Source organism: Mastigoproctus giganteus, chromosome 4, assembly GCF_048544385.1.
Source record: "Mastigoproctus giganteus isolate SK-2022 chromosome 4, ASM4854438v1, whole genome shotgun sequence".
NCBI lineage: Eukaryota > Metazoa > Arthropoda > Arachnida > Uropygi > Thelyphonidae > Mastigoproctus > Mastigoproctus giganteus.
The window spans coordinates 183269518-183286553 of record NC_143578.1 but is presented as its reverse complement, the minus strand read 5'-3'; the positions used below and the strand labels follow the sequence as shown (position 1 = coordinate 183286553).

The 17036-nt window shown below is 38.6% G+C and overlaps 2 protein-coding genes across 2 annotated transcripts in view; both read left to right on the top strand.

The window, feature by feature from the left end:
* Nucleotides 1–3525, top strand: part of LOC150087238 (uncharacterized) — a 48374-nt gene extending 44849 nt beyond the window's left edge. The window contains exons 9-11 of the mRNA XM_090372418.1: nucleotides 1390–1454; nucleotides 1543–1738; nucleotides 3521–3525. Coding sequence (XP_090228544.1) covers nucleotides 1390–1454; nucleotides 1543–1738; nucleotides 3521–3525 — 266 coding nt within the window. The remainder of the gene's footprint in view (nucleotides 1–1389; nucleotides 1455–1542; nucleotides 1739–3520) is intronic.
* Nucleotides 3526–8126: 4601 nt separating this feature from the next.
* Nucleotides 8127–17036, top strand: part of LOC150087237 (uncharacterized) — a 32505-nt gene continuing 23595 nt past the window's right edge. Inside the window, exon 1 of the mRNA XM_090371904.1 lies at nucleotides 8127–8307. Within this exon, the coding sequence (XP_090228030.1) occupies nucleotides 8258–8307 (50 nt within the window). The 5' untranslated portion in view covers nucleotides 8127–8257. The remainder of the gene's footprint in view (nucleotides 8308–17036) is intronic.

The window sequence follows — 17036 nt, the reverse complement described above, 5'->3', positions numbered from 1 at the left end:
TTGCATATATTTTAATGAGAAGATCTTGAGTTGGGATTCTTTATGGTCATGTTGTTCAAGTTGTCGGGGAGAACATAGACATTCACTATCAAAGGAAATTGGGAGGTGATCTGATGCAAACTTAAAAATCGGCGTTGTGAGAGTAAGATGGTCAAGGTTATGAAATAAGAGGTCTAGGTTTTGATGTCGTCTTGTAGGTTGCGTATGGGTTAGTCTAAGGCCTAGAGATGAGAAGGAGCGTACGACGTCCTTCAAAGCAGCTTCGTGTCTTGGGGAGGGCATGTTGAAATCTCCTAAAACAAAGGTGAACATGTGAGGCTTGAGGTGGGTTATAATCCAGGTAGTTAGCTCATCCCTTGTGTCGGGATTATGGTCAGGAGGTAAATATACCGCTACAACTTGAGTTCTCACTTCTTTAACTGTAAAAATTGCAGAAATGGCTTCAAATGCAGGGGAGTCGCTGAGTTGTGCACACACAAGGTGATGGATGTCTTTGTAAATGATGGAGACGCCACCTCCACGTTTGAGGTCCCTGCCATTGCAAACATTTTTGTAATGGTGAGGAGTGGCCAAGTGGGTGAGTTGTCTTCCATGGTTAAGCCAAGTTTCCTGGATACAGATGAAATCATATTCGTCGAGCAGGAGGAGAGATTGCAGAGGGGCCAATTTGTTAACAATGCTGCGCACATTTTGCGAGAAGACCCTGATTGTGTGGCATGGATGGAGGTTTTTTGGAATAGATGATTGCTATTGTAGAGGACGAGTAAGCAGGGATTGCTGAGGGGATGTCCTTTTTTCGTCAGAGAAAGGTCTGATAAGTATGCCTGGAGGCCAGAAGTCGGGATCCAGAACTTTTTCGTAGGCAGAGGGTGAACATCTTACTAGAAATGAGGCGTAGCCAGTTTGCCTAGTTTTAAGCTGTTTTACTTCGATGCGGACATTGTGTTCCACAAGAAACATTCTCTTTATGGAATCGGGGCTTGTTGAGGGTCCAAACCGGGAGACAAATATCTTGGTTCTGGGCAAAGCGACAGAGATGTCATATTTCTCTGCGAGCGTCTGTTTACTAGGGTGAGTCTTTGATAATCGCTTGTTGACTAATGTTGTTGGAATTCTTTGGTTGCCTTCTAGTGGGGGAGAAAATGGGGCGGGGCTCTTGCTTCTCGAAACACATCTCTGGTCAGCGATTCTCGGTTCAGTAGCTTGGTCATGTCTGTCGTGTGGTACAATATGATCATTTCTTTTAGATTTTGTATTTCGTAATTACATTGTGCTCGAACCTCAATAATAATCACTAGCGATGTAGATTACGATTATAGGCTAGCTTCCACTGTGGTATACTGAAAATTTTTCACTGTCATTGCTGAAAATTTTTGTTTTCCTTTTCAGCGTCTCGCGGTAACAGTTCTGTGGACTACGAAAAACTATCCAAGAAAATAATGCAAGTAGAAAAGGTATATAAAAAAAGTTACTTGTCTGTTCTATTAAAGAAAATTATGCGACCATAGCTAACTCAGTACTGATTCTGCTTATCCCTCACAGGCACAACAGGGACAACACAACCTAACCGAGTTGGAATGGCGCATTGTTTCCAAGGTTATGCATATAATCCAGCTACAGAGTTTTCCGGAAAGGGGCAGCACCGGCGGAGAACAGGCGTCTGTCGATAAGCATCTGCTGGACCGCATCAACTCCTTGAGTGAGCAGATCGGATTGCTGGAAGAACGACTGGGGAGCTGTATGTATTCAATTCTTCTGCTTCTATTGTTGTTGCTTTTAAAGGTGGAAAGCAAGGCCACGTGAAAACTATTTTAAGGCATATAACTTCGCCTCCTTAAGGAGTGTATTTTCCCGAAATTCCTTGGGTAAATAATCTTTAGGCCCTCACTTTGATAAGAATATTAGAGGTTGTGGGCTCAGTTCAAAATCATATGGCTTTGTGTTCTCCTTCCTAAGGAATTTCAAATTGAGTTACCTATTTGAAACTTTTCGTACACAGTAACTTGAAGGCTGTATAAATATGTTATTACTTTGATTTTCTAATGATCTCTGCGACATGTCTATCCTATTTATACAGATTTATCCACCTATCGCTCAACCATTGACCAGCGCTGTGTACCAAATTAACTATGGCAAGAGCACATGATGTTGTTGGATATGGAGATTTATTTTAGACAGGTGGCAGAATTCAATTTCATTACGAAAACGAAGGTATTTGATGAGCAGTACAGTATTTATCGGTGTGTGCGTAATATGAGCTTTTCTCCAAAAGAACATGTCTATTTTGGAATATTATTTGTGGCTTGCAGTCTGTGCAGGACTCATCTGGGAGATTAGTCCGACATGCAGAAAGGAGGGCTAGTGTTGTCCTGTTTTTGATTTATCGAACAGTCGCTTGTCGGGGTAAGGAGATAAGGGTCATGAGAGTACATCTGGAAGCTGTGTAGGTATGGAAGCAACACCTATAAAAAAAAAGCTCGATGTATGTTCGGTGTCCCATCTTTGCACGGAATGGCAGTTTATGTGAGTCAGCGTTTAAGATAATACCAAGCTGACTGCAAGTAATGCCGCTATCGAGGTAAACTAAAATTTCTTAAAATGGGAACATTATCTGAAACGCAATTTGAAATTAATTTTGAGTCCATCTGAAAAGATGAATGTAAAATTTATTTTTGACTTATGGATGTAAAGTTTATTAAAAGAGTAAAAGAACAAATAAAATAAAATACAAATACGAATTTTGGTGTAGGCTCCTGTGTTAGTTTTAAAAACCCGGAAAGGGCAAGGGAAATGCCATTGGGAAGAGCAGGTGTTCAAAACTGATAGGAATCTACACCAAAATGCTCTAATTTTCACTTTCATTCTTTGTTAACGACACAATAGAATCAGACTGTGTTTCTTCTAATAAAATTATTTGGAGAGGGAGGAAGTGAGCGCAAATTTTCTTTTGAGTTCTGAGTTCATAACAAAGCAAAATCAAATAACAACTAACTAAATTAATTAATTCATTTAATTAATTTGGTTTTCAGGTGCCTGTACCCAGGATAATGATATCAGTTTACCTGCTCCAGTCTGATGGTGTTGCAGTTATCGAGAACCAAAGACCAGCATTCTTCCAGAGAAGACCAACATTCTTCCAGTTTGGACTTTAAACTGTTGCAGAGCTGGAAGCAAGCGTGATTTTCCTTTTCTTCTGCTCCTTCCTCTCATGCTCACTTTGGATCACATTTTCCAGGTTTCATTTACATCCAGCCATACGACCAGTTCCAAAAACTTCCCATACCATTTTATGTGTTAATGCTCTGAACAGTTATCATTGTGCATAATTTCAAAATATTAAAATGGCAAACACTTAGTGCCTCTTCGAGCCTCCACTTAAAAAAAAAAAAAAAAAATCCAGCCAAATCTTCAAGGGCAACTCTCTAATAAAATCAAGCTTTGGCCCGATTTTTCTAAAAACATGGAAGTTTCAAGAGACACTTAGGGTTTATCATTTTAATATATATTTTTTAAATTCTAGGTTGATTTGAAAGGGCGAATATCTAATGTGAAGTTTTATGCATTCTCTGCTCGAACTCATTCAACGAGTGACTCGACAAAAATGGAATACAATAATAAACATACCACAAAAAAAGAATAATAAATTGATGTAATGATTTAAAATCCTAGTTTTATAAGCATATTTCGGCCAAAAAAAAAGTGTTCTTTCCCATTAAATAGAAGAGTCAGCAGATATCCGTTTATTGGTATCAATTTTCATGCTGATCTTCCTGAGTAATACTATATGCAGCCATTTTTCAACTTGGTATTGTTACAATTATCATTTCCACCTCAGTTTTATTATTATTCATCCATACTTCTAAATAAAACTCCCCATTATTTCCAATAAAGAGACATTCTAATTTTTGTGATTTTGGATAATCTGTTATCTTCGATAATATTTTTTCTAGATTTTATTTCATCTAGCTATATGGTCTACAATATTGATCGAACATTGATTCACTTTGTTTTTCGGTGAAATTTTAAACTTTTGAAACTAAATTTATAGAAACACATAAAATATTTTTTAAATATAATATTTTTTTTACAGTTAGCGTCCCCCTCTCCCCTAAATGAACATCGCCGATTGCTATATTGGCAACTCTTTAAGTAATCCTAAAAATGTAAGATTAGAAATATCGCAAATTGTTTTTACGTCTCGTGTCTCATATAATTAACAGTTTTTAAACTTATAATACAAGTTACATCAAGATGTTGCTTAGTGTTTCGAGCACAAAAGGTCTTAACACTTACTGTTGCCCTTAACGAAGTACAACATTTTAAAATTTTGTTTATGCTATTCCACATTCAAAATGGCGTTACTTTTTTTCTCGTATTAAGTTCTAAGATCTTTTTAGTACTAAATGCAAAAAAGAAAATTCGAAATTATATCTTTCTGTTATTATTTGTTATACCTGCGTTTTTCGACAGTTAAAAATTTTTTTTTTTTTTAATTGCCGAATAAAAGTTTTGCCCCCATAATATTTTATCCAAATGCGTTGTGTGATATGTTTCTTTGGTGTTGAATTTGTGGCATTCTCTATTATTTCTTTCCGTTTATCTGAATTTGTTTGCTTGTTAGTACGTGAGTTACACTTTAGCTTCTTGATGAGCTAAATGACTGGTGTTAAAACCTGAAAGTTCAAATTTTCCCGTCCTCAGTTTTGATCTTTAGATCAAGACCATGGATCGTCACCGACACCGCCATCTGTCAAAAAGATTGCCCTTTTTAACCGAATGGCAGCGTTCACTGCGTACTTTTAAAGGCTTCCGCATGGTGACGTGTTGCGAGTCTGTCGAATAGTGTCAGTTTCTATAATAACTGCTCGTAAACACGTAAACAGTAGGCTTGAAATTCTGCTTGATAAGAAACTAAACAAACCATTAGCAACACAACCCTGCTTCCATCACATGAAAGCGCAGACGACCCCGTATTTGCTGCGCAATGCAGGCTCCAACTGGTACTTGCCATAAGGCTGCCAGAGCAGTCTAAATGGCAGTATTAAAGATCAAGGCCTTCTCGAGTTAAAATTTTTGAAACATTGTGCCTTCGGTAGGCTCTTATATTGTTCATAACTAATTTTCTGAAATCGGATCTTTCGAAACACTCGGTCGGTAGCACGAATCCTTTGGGGGAAAGGGGGGAAACAGCGGCTACTTCAGTGCTGCATTGCTTCAGTGTTTCTTTTAATATAGCTTCGCAATATTTATTTTGATAATGCAGAGTATCTGTTTTATATTCATAATTATACATTTGTACATCGTTTCACATTTATGTGTTTTTTTTTACATTTTAAGAAATTGTGTTCTGTGCATCATTTTCTCCAGTTTCTATAAAAATAGAGCTTAAAAAAAGACATAAAATCATTCCCTGGCAGGGATTATTAAATAATTAAATAACTTGGTTTAAACGAATAAGTGTTCATTTAAAATGGCTTTGAACTAGATTTAATAATTATAAATGTGTGTTATCTTTTTATTAGAATTGGTGCTGCTTAGCACCATTACCATTTTATATTACGAACGGTATATTTTGTTTTCAAAAGTGTTATTTTCATTTACATGTTTGTACTTGCCGTATTAGTAAAAAAAAAAAAAAAAAAAAAAAAATGGCATTAATAAAAAATATCATCAGAAATATATTTAGATCTGGCTTTTATACATAAATTATATTGCTACATTGTAAGACTGGAAGTGCATCATTTTGGCCGCCAGTATAGTAAAGCATGCCTAGAACATGCAAGAGAGGCACAAAAACATTTGTTCAAAAAATAATATCGGGCTATTTTGCTCTGCATGCAGCCTACTTTTGGTGTGTGTTAAGTGCCAAAGCAACTAAGGTTATGATGAGCCGACCGGGCTAGCCGAGTGGGTAAAGTACCTGCCCGGTAACCCAAAGGTCGCGGGTTTGATTCCCGCCTCGGGCTTGGATCAAAGTACTGCAAAAACCTTGGGAGGTGCAATATGGCCACAGAAGCCGATGCGCCAACAACTACCAAATCAATCAATCAATCAGCGTATTTTCATCAGTCGAGTTGCTGTTTGCGGGACGAAAAACCCGAATTTCTGGGATAAATTTCTGCAGCCCTCGCCTGGGCGCAATACAGTATGTGCAATCAATTGTTGCCTGAAACATGCCTTAGGGATGCTTTGACGTTTTTTTTTTTTTTTTTTTTTAATTCATTGTACCAGGCAAAATTACGTTCCCGGCAAAATTATGGCATCCCACTGTATATTACAATATTACAGATACAATTTACACTATCGTGCAAAAACTGCGGTAGGTACAGCTTTAAAAGTATGCGGCAATGTGTGAAGTTCATGCGGCTCACTCTTACAAAGATAAGACCTACAGTCCATCTGCACATCTTAGCACTCCAGAACTGAACATCACGAGGAGCTGTTCAATCCGGCAAGAACCACAAGGACATATTGAGAAGAACAGCACAAGGAACTTCCCAGTCCAGATGATAAGAAACCCAGCACCACACATCCTGTGCCACATCCATACCACACATCCTGTGCCTACCCTAATCAATTAAGACGTTCCGGTAGCTCAAGGCCAACTGATACGTATTCCCCCATTGACTTCCACCGTTGTTCTTAACGTAATCAAACCTGTGTCAGCCAAAGAACCCTATTTATTAATTGTACCAGGCGTTCCCTGGCAAATTCTAGCATTCGCCGTAAATTACAATACTGTACGTACGATACTGATTACGATGTACGCTATTATTCAGAAAATGAGTCACAACCATTCAAAAGTATAGAACACTGTTCGAAGTCCATCAGTCAAAGAACAACATTGACCATTGGCAAATTCCCAATTAATGTCAACAAATATCTTCTTTCGTCTTCTCAACCTCCAACCCAAGCTCGGTACTAAGTACTATAGGTTCTAACCAACCCCGGGGGCCCACATCTGGTGAGTATGGGCTTGGCACACCCAGGGTCCTGAGCTGGATATCATCATTCTTCTCTTTCTTGGTGATTCCCTTCTACTTTTGACACACTCTCTCTCTCTCTCTCTCTCTCTCTCTCTCTCTCTCTCTCTCTCTCTCTCAGGGTAACTTGAATTTTTTTTTTTTTCCTGGTGCAGCGTAAGCCTCAGGCTTCCTTGCACCATATGGCTATTAATAATAATAATAATAATAATACCTCTCGTGTTTGGGGTTTTCATAAAAAAAAAAAAAAAAAAATTCCGTCAATGTTGTTAACTGAACAACGTTGACGGAACTACCAACACTGGCAACTGTATGGAATTAGGATCGTGCATGTACAGCCACGATAATATAGAGTACCTAGTCACACAGCCAGACTTATAAGCAATGTGGTTTTAGGAGAATGATATTGTGGAATCAAGCTAATGAGCACAAAATTCCATGTAATATCTTACTGGGTGAGTTGGAACGGTAGCTCAAGATATGTCCAACACACTCTTCTTTCACTACACTGACAAATTTTTCCTCTTTTTAAAGACAACTTGCGATGTTTGATAGACCAAATGTAACTTGCGCATTGCTGTATGAAACTCTCCGAAAAATTCACTGAATCTTTGATGGCGTAGGAAATTTGCTGCTTCATCGTCTCTTTAGAACAAATATAATCGGACTAGATTTTCCAGTGCAGTTTTATCTTGTTTTTCATTTGAGTATGTTAATACATATATTGTTCTTTTACAAATATACGAGTACTACCCATTAATACCAGTACTTAACTAATACGTAATTGAAATATTAAAATAAATTTTCTGTTTATACTCCGGAACGACCCCACAATCAGAGAGAGTTCACGAGGTAGAGAGAATACAAGATACACAGTATTTAGTAGTCACGGAATTGAACTTCAGTCACTCAAAGCTTGTAATAAAATCAGTTGTTAAAGTTTTTGAATATGAAAGATGAATAACTTTTGTGGAAAACGCTTTTTAAAGTCTTCGGTTTGTAAACCTATTGTAGAAAAATTATGTTCTACTAATACAAAATGACACGAGATGGCGCCACCATTCAAATCCCATGAGTTTACAGAAAGCTATTATGCTTCTAAGAGGTAATCGACAAGCAAGTTGCGTGCAGGAGGTACATTACTGAGGCTGCCTCCATATACATGTGCAAAGGTGCGAGTCGTTTTATCCATTGGATGCTTCTTCGCCAAAGTCACACGGAGATTGCAATGTTTGTTACGAGCCGATTTGGGTTTGAGAAATAACTTCAGAGCCATGTTTAATGTTACCATGGTAACTGTAACGAACACAACAGAAGCGAACAGGTGAGTTTGTACTTGATAAACATCGAATGCAAAATTCCTGAATAAGTATTATTTTTGTTAGCAAAATTGCCAGAAACTTTAGCGTTGCAGTATACCTTTGGTTATTTCTTAGTGAAAACTTATGCCATTTACAATTTCTGCTGGCTAATATGCATCGTAAATGACCGCAAGCCTAACTACACCGCGTTTCATTCTAATATTAGTTGTCTGCGAAATATTTATAAAGTGGCTTGATCCCTAAAAATGATTCTATCGGGCAGTAGTGCTGATTCACCTCGGTAGTTAACCTGTCTTGGTCCTAAACTACCTTTCACAGTAATCATGAAACAATTTCAAAATAATTATTTTATTAAAGTCATCGCTATTATTGGTTTCTGAAACAAGTAGAAGGTGGAAGGTTCTCCTTTCATTTTCTAGAAAACAGGCAGTTTTCGGAACCTAACAGATAAAACTATGAGAAGGACAAAGTGCACCTTATCGATTGTCAATAATCGTGGACGATGACACTGATAAACTTACGTACTTAATGAGGGGATTTCGGAAATCGATAGTAATCACTTTTAAAATTTTGTTTTCTCATCTGATGTTACGTCACACCGTGGTGTGGAGAATCCCCAAGCGAAGAGCATCCCAGACCCAAGAAGCAGTGAACTGTTTGTTAGAGAAGGGTATCTAATATTTAGGAAACGAATTCTATTGACAGAAAACAGCATTGATACCAAGCACCAATTACCGTTATCATTCCAACAATGCTATTGTACTTGGAAATAAATCTTACCATACCAAGACATGATTTAAACTGCTGGCCGCCTTTCTTTTGGTATCGCTTTCCAGTGAAATCGCAAACTTGGTTACCCTTCCACCGGACGCCAATCGATTTATAGGCAGGTAAGAGCGGAGATGAAAGTTTAAAAATTGATTTTACTGAATCATCTGCCTGCTTGGAAACCCGTACTTTGATGCGATGCGGTCTATAAGGTAATCCACTAGTTACGTAATTTTTAAAAGTAAATTACCGTAGAAAGCGTTTTTATTGTTCCACGAAATAATTGGGTTCTTAAATTGCTTTTCAGTGTACGTGCGCCGAGAAAGCGATTTCAAGAGAGCGCTCTACATCTTTTTCACTGTTTAACGCTGCTCTGTAGTGGTGTATGAGGATCTAGAGGCGTCGTTCATGCTGGATTTACTAGTATATTCTCATGACGGTCGTTCACTACAAGACTTGGAGTTTCCTTCTAAATTTTTAATAAACTAGATCGATGTCAGCAGTCGACCTTCCCAACGGAATGAATGCAATGAACAATGCGAAACACAAAGCGCATTAATACCTTACAGAACTTGGCATGGTTTTTACTTTCCTAGATGTTTTTTTTTTTTTAAACATTTTATCAACTGAAGATTTATATCGTGTTGATAACTGTTATTGTAAAACAAGAAATAAAAAACCCCAGTGGAGCCTTGTTTAGCATTAGCTTTTTTATAATTTCGAATCTTTATTTTACAATGAGGCGAATATCGCGTAATGTATTAGATAATTGCAAGTATTCGGGAAGCATTCAAGGAATTAATTGTGGATGCTACTAAAAGATTCATTCCCATTATGTTCAAGGTTTAGGCCTAAATAGTTATCAAATGAATTAATGAGACTAGTAACAGAGAAGAAAAATGCATGGGATGCATATAAATTATCAAGCGACTCAGAAGCCTATGGCAGATATAAGCTAGTCTGTAATCAGGTCACAAAGGAGGTTAGGCAGCCGAAGGCAGATTACGAGAAATCTTTGGCAAAAGATGCTAAGAAAAACAGCAAGGATTTCTTTACTTATATAAACTCTAAAAGGAAGGGGATGAATCTGATTGGTCCACTTGACATCGATGATCCTGCTCAGATAGCAAACAAACTGAATGAGTATTTTGCATCTACATTCACACATGAAGAATTATTAAGGTTTGAAAATGGCAGAAGGTTATCAAATTGTAGCAGGGTACTTAATGATTTTGTAATAACTGAGAGCAAAGTGGAGGGAAAATTCTTGAAGTTAAACATAAGGAAGGCACCTGGGGAGGATGGGATCTATCCAGTTATATTAAAGGAGGCGGCAAAGCAACTAAGCAAACCCTTAGCCATAATTTTGAGAGCATCCTTGGACTCAGGGGAGGTTCCCACGGACTGGAGATGTATAAATGTATCCCCAATTCACAAAGGGGGATCGAAGGGTGACACGAGTAATTACAGACCAGTGTTAGTTTAACTTCTGTTCCGGGTAAAATAATGGAGTCAGGTTAAAGATTCATTGCAGGATCATCTAGACAAGACTGCAGCAATAATTCAGACACAGCATGGGTTTGTTAAGGGAAAGTCTTGTCTGACAAATTTGATTAGTTATTATGATGTGGTTACAAACGAACTGGATGCAAAAAATAATATTGATATCATATATTTGGATTTCAGGAAAGCTTTTGACACTGTTTCGCATGGAAGACTATTATACAAATTGGAGCAGAATGGTATTAAGGGTAAGTTGCTACAATGGATAAAAAGATGGTTAAGTGGGAGAAGACAGAGGGTGGTAATCAATGGGTGCTGCTCTTCGTTGACTAATGTTATTAGTGGAGTCCCACAGGGTTCGGTGTTGGGTCCACTGTTGTTTTGTATATTTATCAATGATATTGATGAAGGTATATCAGGCTTAATGTCGAAGTTTGCAGATGATACAAAGGTTGGCAGGGTTGTTAATGACAGTAATGGCAGTATGCTACTGCAACAGGATCTAGATAATTTGCGCAGATGGGCTAAGAAGTGGCAACTGAAGTTTAACCTTGACAAATGCAAAGTACTGCATATGGGTAGAAGTAACCCCAGAGAAACGTACCAACTGTGTGGTACTACACTTAAGGTGGTAGAAAATGAAAAAGACCTGGGAGTAATTGTGCAGGCAGATATGAAGTTTTCTGAGCAATGCAGACAGGCTGCCAGGGCAGGTCATGGGGTTTTGTCAATGATATATAGGAATTTTGCTAGCAGGGAAAAGGAGATGATTATCCCTCTGTATAAGGCAATGGTCAGGCTACGCCTTCAGTACTGCGTACAGGTCTGGAGGCCTCATTTTAGGAAGGATGTCGATTTGCTTGAACGTGTACAGAGAAGGGCAACAAGATTGGTGAGGGGAATGAAGGGATCCTCTTACCAAGAGAGGCTTAAGTTCTGCAAATGCAGTGGCTAGAGACTAGGCACCTGCGCGGTGATCTGATTGAGGTGTATAATGCCTTGAGTGGGTTGAGCACGCTGAATTCTGATGGGATCCTTCCACTTGTTCAGATTACGAACCTAAGGGGGCATAAATTCAAATTAAGAAAAGACGATGTAGAATAGATGTGCGGAAATTTGCCTTTAGCCAGCGGGTGATTAATTGCTGGAACAAACTTCCATCTGTCGTCGTGGAAGTTGATAGGTTGAATAAATTTAAGGAGGAACTGGGCAAGCATTTGGAGGGAATGGTGTGATTTTTTTTTTGGCTGTTGCTGCATAAGCTCATACACTTGCTTTCTTGCATCACATGGCACTACTGCTACTACAATTGAAATTTGAGCGGGACATTTTAAACACTTTCTATCAATTGGCCTTCACGACTACCACAACAGTGACTGCACATGTACCTCCTTTCCCATCTCTCTCTCTCTCTCTCTCTCTCTCTCTATCTCTCTCTCTCTCTCTCTCTCTCTCTCTCTATCTATCTTTTGGAGTTGGTACGGTAGCTGTTCTTTCATGCTATCTGAAAAAGATCACTTCGACTCTTTTTTGAACGAGGAAGACCTTTATGGGGTTCCCCCACTTCCTTACTCTAGCACGGTTAATCTATTTGCGAAAAGGACTATATGATCTTACTCTGAGAAATGTTTTTCATCCTGTAAAGAAGCAAACGAGTGTACACGTATATTTATAAGCAAACATGCAAAAGGTACGATAGGAATGATTATAAACTCTAGTTACAGGAATTTCTTCCGGTATGATTAATTTGATGAATTTCTCAGGCTGGGCAAACCTACTTGTAAAACTGATGAGCGAAACTCGGACCGCAGGCGGCTCGCCTAGCTTTGCAGTGCAGCCGCGTTCTAATTTCGGGAAAAAGAAAAAGAAGTCAACGAATAATTATTATAACCTTATTATTTAACAATTTCACGTTGTGTTACTTATAATATAACTAATACTTTTAAAATGAAAATATAAAATCAAAGGTTTCATTCCTCATAAAAACAATTAGTGTAGTACTGTATTTTGGTTTTGTTACTTTGGTAGACTGTTAGATAAGAAGAGAAACACATGGATTAGGCAGCAAACTCAAGTAAAGGACATTCTTATCAAAACTAAAGAACTAAAATGGTCTTGGGCAGGACACATAGCTCGAAGACATGATGACAGATGGACTAAGAAAATAACAGAATGGTACCCAAGAGGAGCTAGAAGAAAACCTGGAAGGCAAAGGCGGAGATGGATAGATGAAATTCATGAGTTTCTGAGTAGTAAATGGATGGCCAGTGCTCAAAACAGAAGGAACTGGAAAGTTGCTGGAGAGGCCTTTATCCTGCAGTGGATTGAAAATGGCTGATGATGATGATGATACTTTGGTAGGTTCTCGACAACATTTAAAAAAGTCATATTTGATATATAACAGTGACCCACCTCAGTGCAGGGATTTTAGGATGCACTGGTACCCAGTGCCTTCTTAATGACAGAAGGTTAAGATTATTATAATCTTATTATTCAACAATTTCACGTTGTGTTCCTTATAATATAACTAATACTTTTAAAATGAAAATATAAAATCAAAGGTTTCATTCCTAATAAAAACAATTAGTGTAGTACTGTATTTTGGTTTTGTTACTTTGGTAGGTTCCCGACAACATTTAAAAAAGTCATATTTGATATATAACAGTGACCCACCTCAGTGCAGGGATTTTAGGATGCACTGATACCCAGTGCCTTCTTAAAATCCAATATACAATTTGCCAATGTTTTAGGCTATTTGACTGACTATCCTTTCTGTTACCTGGACAAGTCATCCTCTGCTGACCTGTCGCATCAATGAGCTGTTTCCGACCAGAGGATCTTCATTGTCTGGATGTTATTTGGTTATTAGACCAATCTCGAGACAGGCGTATATCAAAATCCCAATAGTGTTCCAGTTTCCGAGATACCTATACCTGGGCGTGTGGTGCCAACAACCGTGCCACGTTCAATGTCACTAAAGTCTTGTCCATTTGCACACTGAATTGGACATACGGCATCGCTATATATCTTCCCCATCTTTATATTGCATCAAACGAACACGTGTTGCTATGATTGAAGAAATGCTTTATTTCATGTAAGGATAGATGTGCTTTATAAAGCGGCTTGGTTCTCAGCCTAACACGGAAAAAATAACAGTGTTGTATAGCCAAAATTTAGTTTGACCAAATGTGTGTAATATATTTTTGAGATCATTATAATTATGAACAAGTTATCAAATAATTTTCAAAAAAAAAAACAACTCCAGCTTAGATTCAAAGCTATTCTTGATACTTTGTATGACAGTTACATGTTATGGCATTAAGAAGTAGACACTTTTAAAATGATTATACAATATTATGAAAATGCACACTGCAGTGCAGGCAAAAAAAAAAAGTCATGAGTGAGAAACTGATCAAAGATATCTCTCATACAGTTATGAATGGTTGACAATCATAACCTCAAAATTTTGAGTGCAGAAGCACAGTGCACTCTATATTAACAATTAACTATGAAAACGCTATCAACAAGATAGCTCCTACGAATGGTTAAAACCTTATCAGAAACATGAGAATCATACATTCTGTGGCACTTACAAAGTTCAATAGGGATTGTGACTCATTTTGCAGGCAATTTGTTACTACGGATGAAATTTGTGTTCATGGATTCGACGCTGAGAAAAACAAAAGCATATTTCAGGGGCGAAAGTCAGTCCGGGCCCGGAACAAGCAGCCACACTGGATTGGACTGCTTTCCCTGGTTCTCTTCACAGTGCTTGCTGCAGCAGCTAACCGTCCTACCTTCTCGCCCTCGAAGCACATTACATCTCTTTATAGAAGTTTCGCGCAATTTAAATAAGCACAATTTTAGAGTGGCACGTTTCTGCTTTCAGTTCGATTACAAGCAAGCCAGAATTATATAACAGCGGTAGTAAATAAAAACAATTAGAAATCAGTAATGAGTAAAATAAATATAAATCGGTAGTTAATACAAATGGTATTTGCTACTGGTTTTTTTTTTTTTTTTTTTCGTTACTGGAGTCCTGCTGGCTCGATGGTACTTACTTTAATGAAAGGAGAGTTAATCTCAGTTAATGAAAAGAGAGTTCTTTTCATTAACTGAGCTCGAATACTTTAGAGAAAGTGGAAGTACAGTACCACCATTCTAACAAAAATTAGTAAAGAGCCTTCCACGACGCATTTATTACAGCCAAACGTTAGCCAATACACTATCAATTTCTTCGAATAAATGGAATTTGAATAATTTTTTTATAACTCGAGTGTCCCATGCCTTTGGTGGGACAGTATATAATGTATCCAGTGGCACCCTAGAAATTTCGTCTGTGTGTGGAGGTGGGGGTGTATGTACTTAAATGACAGAATTCATGGGATACTTGGCTCCTGGGAAACGATGCTGTTATCCCTCTCGCTAGTGGGCGAACCCACCGCTTGACAGGTATATAGGTACACTGCATTCACGTAGACGGTAATTCGATATCAGTATGGGTAAACGTCGTGAGTTAACTGATTTTGAAAGAGGGATGGCAGTTGGTGCCCGACACATGGGTCACTCTTTCGCGAGAGTGGTACAGAAATTGCACTATCCCCATTCGACAGTATCAAGAGTGTATCGGAAATACACCATTTCCGGAATAACATCTCATCGTAGACAGATAATGGATGAACGGGGCCGTGGACGTCTATCTCGCATTGTTTCAGTCAACCAGAGAGCGACAGTGGCACAAATCACCGCCGAGTTCAACAAGGGAGGTGCCAGAAACGACTCCACCAAGACCACCAGGCGATCATTAGCTGCAATAGGTTATGAGAGCCGCCGACCCACCAGAGTCCCGTTGCTAATATCAGACACAGGGCTCTATGCCTCAACTTGGCGAAAGAACATCGGCACTGAACCTTGGATGATTGAAGACGGGTCTCCTGGTTCGATGAGTCCCGTTTCCAATTATTTCGAGCAGACTGGAAGGTGCGTACCTGACGGAAACCGCATGATGCTATACACCCGTCATGTCAACAAGAAACTGTTCAGACAGGTGGACGGTCGGTAATGGTCTAGGGAGTGTTTAACTGGCACACGTTGGGATCTCTGGTATGTCTAGACGCATCTCTGAACGGTCTAGGTTATGTGTCCATCCTTGCAGACCATCTGCATCCCTTCATGGGCATCGTGCACATACACCTACAGAGCAATGGATTCTTCCAGCAGGACAATCCGCCATCCCATAGAGCCGTGGTGACTAGAACATGGTTCGAAGAGCATTCCGCAGATTTTACCACCATGGAATGGCCTCCCTCCCCTTTCACCAGACATGAACACTGTAGAGCATTATTGGGATGCTCTGGAAAGGGCCGTTCGAGCTTTGGATCCACCATCGGGGAATGCGACGGAATTATGGAGAGCGGGACAGCAAGCATGGATGGAAATACCTGTGGAATGCTTTTGTGAAGTAAACTCAATGCCTCGCCGTGTGACTGCCCTTTTCCGGGCGAAAGGTGGGCCCACCCGTTACTAGGTAGGCATCCCATGATTTCTTTCACTCTTTACTTTACCTATTAGTGGCCTTTGCAAGCATCAACAGGTGATGTGGCACGGACGGGTATTGGGAAACTTCCAAAAGATCATTACTGCCTGCCTCCTGGATTCAAAGCGGTCAGAAACAGTTAAACAACACAATGCACACAACCATAACACTATACTCATTTTCTGGCCATGTTACAGAGTTGTGTCATCACAGAGTACCATGACGGAGTTGATGAGCTGTTCTCTATTAGACAAAACAGTAAAGGCACAATATACATACACTCCACCTAAATGTTTGGAATCGCGTTTGATTTTAATTTATTTTCTAAATTTTTATTGAAATAGGACCAACTTGTAGCCAATTTTGTAAAATACTGTATATATTATGTATAAAAATTAAAAACTGAAATAATTTTAAAAAATTTCCAGAAAGATGTAGAAGACTCCTGAATGCAGTGGCGGATTACCCATTAAGGCAATGAGGCACGTGCCTTGGGCCCTAGGCTTTGGGGGCCCCCAAGCCAAGACATTTTCCTATAGTGTTCTAAAATAGATTAATGTTTTCAGTAAACATCATAAAAATCTCGATTAATTTAAGCAAAAAATTCAAAAGTACAAAATCAAAATTTCATTTATTTTCCACCTAACTTTTATTTATTTTTTATTCTTTTTTTATTATTATTATTTGGGGGGGGGGGCAAATATAATTTGCCCAGGGGCCCCAACTATCCTTAATCTGCCACTGCCTGAATGTGATAGAACATTGTAGAAGATTCTAGAATAGTGTAGAAAGTGGAAGTGCTGTTTCAATATTATGGCAGACTGTAGATAATTTTAGAGTTTTGCAAAAATATAAATTGGGCAGTAGGAGCTGTAACGTATGAAATCGTACACCTAAAATACAGAAAGAGTGGTTGTTATACGC